Genomic DNA, 10,356 nt, shown 5'->3' with positions numbered 1-10,356 from the left:
GCTATGAAACCTTAAACTATAGGAGTACAGGGAGGGAGTGAAGTTTGAGTGGAGATTGGGTTAAAATGGGAATAGGAGCATTCCAGGCAGAGGGAATAGCATGTGCCTCAGTGTCAGGAGGGAACATGGTATGCATAAGTTTGAGAAATTCAGGGAGCGAATTAGACAAACCTGTGACAGAAGACTTGAGGTACAGGTAAAAGACAGGTTGTGCAGGATCTTAGGGTCCATGTTGAGGAATTTTATCATTATCCTAGAAGTACTTTGGAAGCCATTGATTGATTTTATGTAGGACAATCATAATAATCAGATTTGAGTTTCAAAAACTGGCTCCAGCTGGCTGCAGTTGGAGGCATTTTTCTGTCATGCTCCAGAGTGATGTAGAAGGAGCCATAGTGAATACAGGTAGAATTTTGTAATTAGGAAGGTATTGCAAAGGTTCAGGGAAGAGATAATGGTAATTGAAACTCAGATAAAGGTGGTTGATATTGGCAGAAGTGAAGTGATATAAGAAATATCTCAGAGGTAAAATTCACAAGACATCAAATTAAATTGGATATAGTGCTAGTGTGTGGGGGGCATCAGGGATTGTTCTTAAATTTCTGACATGTGCAGATGATTGGCGTCACTTATGGAGATAGGAAATTATAGCAGGGATTATTATGTATTCGGTTTCAGACCTGTTAAATTTGAAGTGTTTTAAAACATTCGAAAGGAAATTCCCGCAAGCACTTAGCTATATGGGTCTAGAAATGCAGAAGAGAGTTCTACCAAGGCTACTGATGTGACTGTGGGGATTGAAGACATGGCCATAGATGCGATTGGCTAGGGGTAGCATACAGAGGATGATAGGACAGAGTCTAAGCACTGAAAATTGTAACATTAAATTCCAGAAAGAAGAGAATGATCCAGCAAATGAGATTTCAAAAGAATAGCCAGAGATATAGAAGAAAAACCAGTGGAATATGAGGTTACAGGAAATCAGAGAAGCAAGTGTTTCGGGAAGGAGAAATTTGTTTCCAAAACGTTCCGATTGACCTTTGTGAGAGTAGGACTGGTGAAGTAGTGGGGATGGAGCCAGATTGCAGTGCTCTGAAGAGTAAGTAGTGATGGGAAAGAAAAACAAGGAGACAGATTGTTGTGAAGAGGTAGCGGCAAGGGAAAGGGTAGGTAGAAAGAATGATGGATTCAGTGAAGGTGTTCTTCCTTTCTTCCTCCCTCCCTCCCTTCCTTTCTTTCTTTCCCTCGATTATAAAAATATGAAAATGGTTGAAAAGCCAAGATTTGAAATCCACTGAAAAAATGAGAGATTAAAAATAAGAGAACAGGGGAGGTTTGAAAACCAAAGGCGGGCTCCACAAAATAAGTGGTGAAATTTGCCTTAAAGGGTTATTGAGAAACAGTACCTGTTTTCAACAAGACAGGAGACAGGATGGGAGTGGATGTGGGTGGAATTAAGTTTACCGTCAGGGAAGTTGAAGAAGTTGTTACTTGATGGCCTCTACCGCCTCTGTAAAATAGAAGGTGAAGTCAAAGCACTGAAGGGGACTGCTGGGCAGGGGTTTGAAGGTTTGATGAATAAGAAAGATTGGAAATGCTTATTGTAGAGAGTAAAATACTGAATTAACAGACAATGATCACAGGCTTAACACATCATCACCTCTTCTCTCACAGTCATATTCGAAGCTATTCTTAGCTTTATGGAAACCCTGGTGGTGTAGTAGTTAAGTGCTATGGCTGCTAATCAAAAGGCCAGCAGTTCAAATCCACCAGGTGCTCCTTGGAAACTCTGTGGGGCAGTTCTACTCTGTCCTATAGGGTCACTATGAGTTGGAATTGACTTGACAGCAATGGGTTTGGTCTGATTTTTTAACTTTGTAGTTTTAGCGTGGAAGTTGATTTGGTGTGGTGATTGGAAGTATAACTGCCAATGCAATATCGTTATGCCATCGGGTAAGTCCTGACTTATGGTGACCCCATGTGCTGCAGACTAGAAGCATACTCCATTGGGTTTTCATGGCTGTGGCCTTTCAGAAGCAGATTGCCAGGCCTTTCTTCCAAGGCACCTCTGGATGGGTTTGAACCACCAAGTTTTCGGCTAGTAGTCAAGCGCTTAACCGTTTGCACTGCCCAGGGACTTCATGTTCACAGCACCTGAAATTACCATCAGCAAATTTCCTGTAATTATTTATTTTCAACTGCTTTTTAAGTGTGTAGCCATCCTTATGATATATAGTGGACACTCAGTAAATGTTAAGTTGCATTTTTCATTTGAAGGGTAGGAGGAAAGGGAAGGAAGGATCAGCAGTAAGCTTGCTTTAGCTATAAATTATATTCAAGTTCTAGGCATGCCTTTTGGCAAGCTAAAACAAACCCTCCCATGCAAGATGTGAATGATTTAAATTATAATTACTTATGGAGCTTAGTTATGAAGAAAAGCTAGGTAAGTTGATGATATCACTATCTGGACTACACAGAAAAAAAATTATTTTACGACTTCATTAATTGATGCATCACAAATAAGCAAAATATGGGATAAAATTATATAACTTATGGCTCTTTCAAGTCTTTTACTTTATTAAAGATGAAGAACAATTCAAGGAAATGTTAAGAACAGCAAATAGTAATCCTAATAGATGGTTAAAAGAGGATATAATATCTACAAAATGACAGTTTGCCTGCCTGCTTTGGGATTGTTCATCTGAAGGTCTGTAATATGTGTTCCGTGAAAAATAATCTGCTCAATTTTTCTATACGTTTTCTTATTTCTTTGAGTCAAATAATTTTGTGTCATAAAACCTATACCCTATAATACAATGTTCTTATTTGATTTTCTTTAAAATCATGTAAGAGTAAAAAAATAACTAAACTGCTTAAATAGGAATTTTTTTTTTTTTTGGAAGGAAAAAAGGCAGTGGAAAAATACTCTCCATGTAAAAGCAAAAATGACCTTCTGTAGTGTATTTCACTGTTTTTCAAGTGTGGCAAGAATAAGAAATCTTGGCATTTGGAGCATGCTATCCACCTGAGGGCCATCAATCATTCTCATTTTGAAAGACAGAATTTATGAATTGTCAACACGTCTTTTAGGTGAGAAACAAGTGCTCATTAAGAGAACAACTAAAACAAATGCTCACAGAAATTGAAAATCAAAATGCTGCCTGATCATCTTAAAAACACATACTACATCTAAGCTACAGTTCGTCTGCTTTAGTCATTGTAATATGTGAGATATGGATGACAAACTGAATAGCCACCACTGTGCTTTTCAAGGGGTATATTGGCTGGAGATCAATGGTTTTATTTTTTTTCTGCATTTCATGTAAGTAAATTATTTGCCATTGAAGTAGCCCCATAAATACAACCACCTAATACTGAAGCTGCTGACAGCCTTGTAGGCTATTTCAGCGGTGAAAGCCAGGACTAAACACACTGAACTACATTAGAGTTCGTCCCTGGAGGACGGAATTGAGCTTCATTGGCAAGGGCACTGTAAGAGTTCCATTTGACTCCTCATTAAACCTCTCAGAGGGATTCCAGCTACTTCTCTGTGCCTGCTCTTGCTTCTCTCTCTGTCGGAGAGATAGGTGTGAACCACATAGACACAGATACACATTTTTACGCATCTAGGAAAATTTAGGCTTTTCCTAACAAAAACCAAGCCTCCTACACATTTAAAAAATATTTCCAGTTTCTTGATTATTCACTATCTTACTATTATTTTCAAAAAAACAGAGAGCTTTATTTCAGTTTGTGAGAATTCATTTTTAAACGCCTGTTTTAGGGAGGGTAAGTCTCTGTTTTGTCCATGTTTTCTCCTGGAAAAGCAGCTTTAGGGGGGAAATGGTGATAAGGATCTCAGCCTTCTGTAAGTATGGTTGTGACAATGCAATCAGACCAAAGATGTTAAAGCCATTGGTGAGTACAAATTACCCTGAGAATGTAATGTATTATTATGATCACTGTATGTTTCCCATGGCCATTCTTGTTTATGTGGAGTCTTGAAAATAGCATCTTAAGATATTATCATACTTTGTTAATGTTTCATTGGAAAACCAGTCAATAGTTCAAAGAAACACATAGCATGTTCTATGGATTGAAAATCCCAACTACCGATGATACAGCATTCACATTCTCCTTGGGAGTCTCTTCTAGAAAGATGCATAAATAAGGCTTTATTGTCTTAAGTGAGCTAGAAACAAATAGAAATTATTTTATCCAGCAACGGCAAAGTAAAATACTTTTCTCTCTAGAGAAAAATTTGTGTGATTATGAAATAATACCTTCAGTCCTTAGGCCATCTAATCACAGTGTTACTAATGGAATATTAGGAACGATAACTAATGATTTACTGAGTAATACTTTCCTGTTTACTCATAATGTTCAAAAAAAAAAACAAATAGTCCTGAGTTATATATACGCACATGCAGCAAGAGCTAAGAAAATTGTGCTATAAATGACTAAGAAAGAAATAGAAAGAGACCCTAGTAAAATATGATTACATAAAAGTATGCATTATTGTGGAAGCTCTGTGCATTTATGAGATGAATGCATGATCAGTAGAATTGTTTTCTAATGGCCTACATACATCAGGTAAGGTTATATCCATATATCTACTCACACGCATACAACGTACACACACACACGGATATTTTCATATTATTCACAATTCACAACAGACATACACACACATGAATGTCCTCATATATCTCCATAGTTTGAAACACAGACACAGACACACTTTAATACTGAATTCAATTCAAAAGAGGAATTTTTGGCATCCCATGAGCACGAACTTCCCACTGATCTAAACATGTCTTTAATTCTAGACATTACAATACTCCAGAGGTACTTTTGGGGGTGGGTGGGAATACCATGATGTTTTCAGAAGCCTCAAAATAAAAGAAAAATATGTCAAATCAAAGCTCCTTCTAGTGCAGTTTCAAGGATAAAATGTTCAGATAGTTGGGAAGTCTGACCTAGAGGGAGAGAGAAACAAATAACTTTTTTCCATAAGAAAGACAATGTCCAGGCCTACAAAGGAGGGTGAGCATAAGGCCATTAAAGTGAGCATATGAAGGGAAGAAAGTAACAACAAAAGAAGCCTCTAAAAAAAGACAATATTTTCATGTAAATTCAGACCATTAGTCTATATCTATTCATATGAGCATTTAGCAAACACATAACCAAAGCAACCAAACTCATTGTAGTGCAGTTGATTTCCCATCAAGTTGATTCCTACTCATGCAACCCCATGTGTTGCTATAGAGTAGAACCGCTCTGCTGATTGGCTGTAATCTTTATGGAAGCAGATTGCCAGGACTTTCTCCCATGGTGTCACTAGGTGAGTTTGAACCACTAACTTTTTGATTAGTAGTTGAGTGCAAACCACTTGTGCCACCCAGCGACTCAGTATACATACGTACTCATTAAATATGCTCAATCTAAAACTTTCTCAGACACACACACACCCCAGCCAAATAATTAATGTACGGTCACTGTTCATCTAGCAAAATGTTGAGTGAAGCTAGCCCTGATTTCTTTTCTTCACCACCACGTCCTAACCATGTGACTGAGACAAAGTGGTTTCCCCTCCCAGGCCTGGGCTCCTACATTCATAACCAAGATGGCCTTGCCTTCTCTTGGTGTCCAAGCATGGTGTCAAGGATAAATACAAAGTTCCATTATCAGGGGGAGAACAAAGGCAACTTACATGGTAATAAGGACTGATTTGTATGTAAATAGTGCTCCCCAAAGTTTATTTTACAGATTTATCTTTCAACCAAGGGGGATGGATAAGTAAATTGGGGACACATAACTGGGAATTAGTTGATTGAGATTGTAAAAAGTCACAGGTTAGCTACTCCTGGATAATTCAGAATTGTTTAAAATATATTTATTTACAATGATATTCTACTAACCCCGTTCCACCCTCCCCCCCACCCCCTGCTTTTATATTCATCTGCAGACAATGGGACAGACTTTGTCATCAAAGGGCAGCCCTTGAAATTTACAAGAATTCCTGATTTCAAATGAAAAATGTATGTAATTGTGCTATTTTCTCCCTGGTAAGCGTGAGATGGAGAATTTGAGAATGTTTAAATGGGACAGAGAGAACAGAAGAGGGAGGAATACCTTGTCCATCATACACACACACACACACACACACACACACTACCACAACAATTGCAACCACTAGTACTGTCCAACAAGGGCTACTAGTCGTTTACACCAGGAACTGAGAGTAGATACAAAAGAATGAGTGAGAACTGGGATATGCCCCGGTTGTTCGAGAGGAGTCAGGGAAACCCCACAAAACTCCGGAGACTCAGAGGCTGTGGGTAGGGGTGGGGCGGAGCCTGGAGTGGGGTCTGCCTAGCCATAGGAGGAGGCGGGTGGACCCTGATGGGAGGGTTGGGAGGTTGCTGTCACTTTATGAGTCTGCAGCCCAGAGTGAGATTATCCCTGTTTTCAGAGGACCGTGGCCAACTGGTCGCAGGGCCCCCGCCTCTCCCACACCACGCGGACCTCGCGCCTCCTCAGCAGCCGCGGTGGAGGCGGCTGCAAAGCCTCGCCCACTCCAATCCCCACCCTCTTCATCTTTAGCCATTAAAGAACGGCAGCGCCTGGCACGTTCCTGGAGGACCCCGGACGCAGAAGAGGAAAGGGAGCAGGCGCAGGGGGACGAGAAAGGCAGCATGCGCCCCCCAGGAGCAGCCTCGGCGCCCACGGTCTGAGGCTGCAGCCCCAGTTTGCCATTGTGAGCTGCCACTGTGGGAGCCCGCCCGCGCCGCCGTCCCCCTGGGTCCCTGTCAGCGCCGCGATGGGGCACCTGCCCACGAGGGCGCGCGGCGGCCGCCGCCTCCTGACTCTACTCTGGCTCTTTGTGCTGCTCAAGGTAGGGGAGCCCACCGCGCCCTGGCGATCGGGTCGGTGGCGGTGCTCCTGCGCCCTCGTTCTGCAGCCGGGAGCGGCGCGCACTGGGGTGCGATGGCTCGGCCGCCGGAAGCTCCGGCCGTGCAGCCTGGGCGCACGCTTTGTTTTCTTGGCGTGTGCGTGTTCTCGGCAATCTTGAGGGATGGGGGAGGAAGAGTAAGAGAAGTTTGCGCCTTTCAGCTTTCGCCCTTTGTGCTCTTTTGCGCCGCTGATATCCACATCAAACGTGGGCTGTTGGATGGTGCTGTCTTGGGCAAAATGAGGTCACTTTACCTTTTAGACTCTACTGCAACCCAGTACTGCTTAACCTTTCCATCCTTCCCTTACAGAGAGTGTGCGACTCCTTTGTCTTAATTTACCTTCTGCTGGAATTATACACTGGGGGCTCAGCTCCCTGGACGCAAATGGATTTCCAGGGGTGGGTCGTGAACATGGTTTTCTTTGATTAAAGGTAGAGCCTGAAAAGGACCTCTCTCCCCAAGTCCTAGAATCTACCTTGATAGTTCCTTTTAAAAACTCTTTAGGATTTCCTCACTATATATACAGAGAATGCTATCGCTAAATGTAAATGACAGGAAAATCTGTATAATTAACTTTTTCGTGTCTTCTTTAGAATATTCTGCTTCAGGGTTTTACTTTGAGGAAATGGAAAGGGCTGCTTTAAAAAATTTAAGTTTGACAATTATACTATACATAAAATTTTTTGAAGAAATTTAAGCTATGTTTTCTCGGAAAGTGGCATGAAGTAATTGTCTCCCACCCGTCTCTTCAGTGGGTCTACTTTAGTTCTGTCATTAGCCCTTTTCTTGTCAGCAAAGCACACTCAAGAATGTCGACAGGTGACTGGGAGCTATCCTTTCAGCACCACAGCGATACCTACTCTTGAAGTGGATGAAACATTAATGGATGCAAATGTTTTCTTATCAAAGAGTCATTTCTTGCTTATATGCATAATTAATTATGAATGCCTTACAAGGATAAAGTGGAGCAGGGCCAATGAATTAAAAACAGTGTTAATTTTAAATATTCCATATTTTCATTTATATTAATGGAAAATAGGATAGTTTCAGGAAGGAACAGCAATGGAATGCATTAAAGAGTCTAAATTATATTTAATATGTTTTTATATTTTTCTTAAGTTAGAAATAATCATCTCTATGCTTGGTCATATGTTTTCACTCTGTTGTTGTTAGGTGCCGTCGAGTCGGCTCTGACTTATAGCGACCACTATGCACAACAGAACGAAACACTGCCTGGTCCTGCCCATCCTTACAATCGTTGTTACGCTTGAGCTCGCTGTTGCAGCTACTGTGTCAATTCACCTCCTTAAGGGTCTTCCTCTTTTCTGCTGACCCTGTCCTTCGCGAGCATGATGTCCTTCTCCATGGACTGATCCTCCTGACAACATGTCCAAAGTATGTAAGACACAGTCTCACTATCCTTGCTTCTAAGGGGCATCCTGGTTACACCTCTTCCAAGACAGATTTGTTCGTTCTTTTGGCAGTCCGTGGTATATTCAATATTCTTCGCCACCACCACAACTCAAAGACGTCAATTCTTCTTTGGTCTTCCTTATTCATTGTCCAGCTTTCACATGCATATGATGCCATTGAAAATATCATGACTTGGGTCAGGCACACCTTAGTCTTCAAGATGACATCTTTGCTCTTCAACACTTTGAAGAGGTCCTTTGCAGCAGATTTGCCCAGTGCAATGGGTCTTTTGATTTCTTGACTGCTGCTTCCATGGCTGTTGATTGCAGATCCAAGTAAAATGAAATCCTTGACAACTTCAATCTTTTCTCCGTTTATCATGATGTTGCTCATTGGTCCAGTTGTGAGGATTTTTGTTTTCTTTATGTTGAGGTGTAATCCATACTGAAGGCTGTGGTCTTTGATCTTCATTAGTAAGTGCTTTAAGTCCTTTTCACTTTCAGCAATCAAGATTGTGTCATCTGCATAATGCAGGTTGTTAATGAGTCTTCCTCCAATCCTGATGCCCTGTTCTTCTTCATGTAGTCCAACTTCTCAGATCATTTGCTCAGCATTGCTTTCACTCTAGGAGGTTGTTTTTTAATACATACTACAAATGTATTAGCCTGATTAAGTTTTGTTATTAATTTCTCTACTTGTTATACTTTGACACAGCTATCATATCTATGTGACATTTGTCATTCACCCAAAGTGAGAAATTTAGTCACTACATATTTTACTGCATAGCAGCTAAGACTTTCATGGATGACATCTGATCCAGACCCAACCTTGGCACAACTTCAGGTTTTTACTTAAATTTTTCATAATGGGTAAGAATTCCAGAAATGAGAGAATGTTCATTTGGGGATGGGAGGTTAGGTAGAGGGCTGAAATTAAAATGGGAAAATGTGACAGTGTTTGATTCAAAACTCAATACTGGAATGAGAAAATGTAGTCAATAATAATATAATGGTAATCTCATTGACTGTAATAGGGGTTAACCCTGTTTCACATAATAGAGGTATTTCTGAACATTTAAAGATAGATGTCAATTATGGTAAACTGCACCACGTAGTAAATACATTGAAAAAGCTTGTCATTAAAGGAGTATTATTGTAATGGGACAAATAATTTTGTAAAAACAAATCAGCACTCTTTATTTTGTATAACTGCATAGGTTTATGTAACCTAAATACAAAGTATACTAAATACAAAGTATACCAGAGAAAGGAAGAAAATATCAATATTGAATACCCACTTGGCACCAATCATCAAGGTATTTCACATACATTATTTCATTTAATCCTCTTTTATTATAGTTGACTAGGGATGCTCGAGGTGGTCAATTAGATACATAGTGTAATCTTTTTAACATTTTGGTAATAGTACATTACATGGTAAATTCATCACATAAGTATAAGCTCTTTATACTTTAGAATTCAAAGTCCGTTCAGTAGTTCTGTAAAATAAAAATAACATTCAGATGATGACACAGGAACATGAAAATAAAAATCCATTATTCAGTACCAAATTATCAGCTCGATCTCAACAATTAGACCTAAGAAGGTCAGTGTGTGTTGAGTCAGAAACAAACCATTCCCCCATCTCCCAAAAAATCTCCATAGTTCTCAATTATGGCCAATAAATCTCTCACTGCTCCATATGATGTATCTTTCAACTAAAAGCAAAAATCCCTGAATACCATAAATCAGAGAACTTCAAGTATAAGGATTGATTTATAGTTTTACCCTTTCCACAACTCTAAAACAAGTAGCCTGATATAAGTGGTGGGAAAGTCTGAAAGTTTGAATCTGTGTGAGTGGGTGTAACCTGTTTCACTGAGGGAATCTAAATGTGCCAACCCATGGATGTCTTTGGGCAGCATTCTTTACCCATATAATTAGATATCTGAACTTGTACAGATCACTCACTGCCTGGACGAAGTTAC

General features: G+C 40.1%; 1 protein-coding gene across 1 annotated transcript in view; it reads left to right on the top strand.

Annotated features, from left to right (window-relative positions):
* The first annotated feature begins 6,405 nt into the window (after window positions 1–6,405).
* The window catches only part of LOC135231328 (receptor-type tyrosine-protein phosphatase O-like), a 197,045-nt gene continuing 193,094 nt past the window's right edge, over window positions 6,406–10,356 (top strand). The window contains exons 1-2 of the mRNA XM_064285172.1: window positions 6,406–6,551; window positions 6,616–6,898. Of these exons, the coding sequence (XP_064141242.1) occupies window positions 6,406–6,551; window positions 6,616–6,898 (429 nt within the window). The remainder of the gene's footprint in view (window positions 6,552–6,615; window positions 6,899–10,356) is intronic.

Source organism: Loxodonta africana, chromosome 4, assembly GCF_030014295.1.
Source record: "Loxodonta africana isolate mLoxAfr1 chromosome 4, mLoxAfr1.hap2, whole genome shotgun sequence".
Lineage (NCBI taxonomy): Eukaryota > Metazoa > Chordata > Mammalia > Proboscidea > Elephantidae > Loxodonta > Loxodonta africana.
This window is presented reverse-complemented; position numbering and strand designations above follow the sequence as displayed.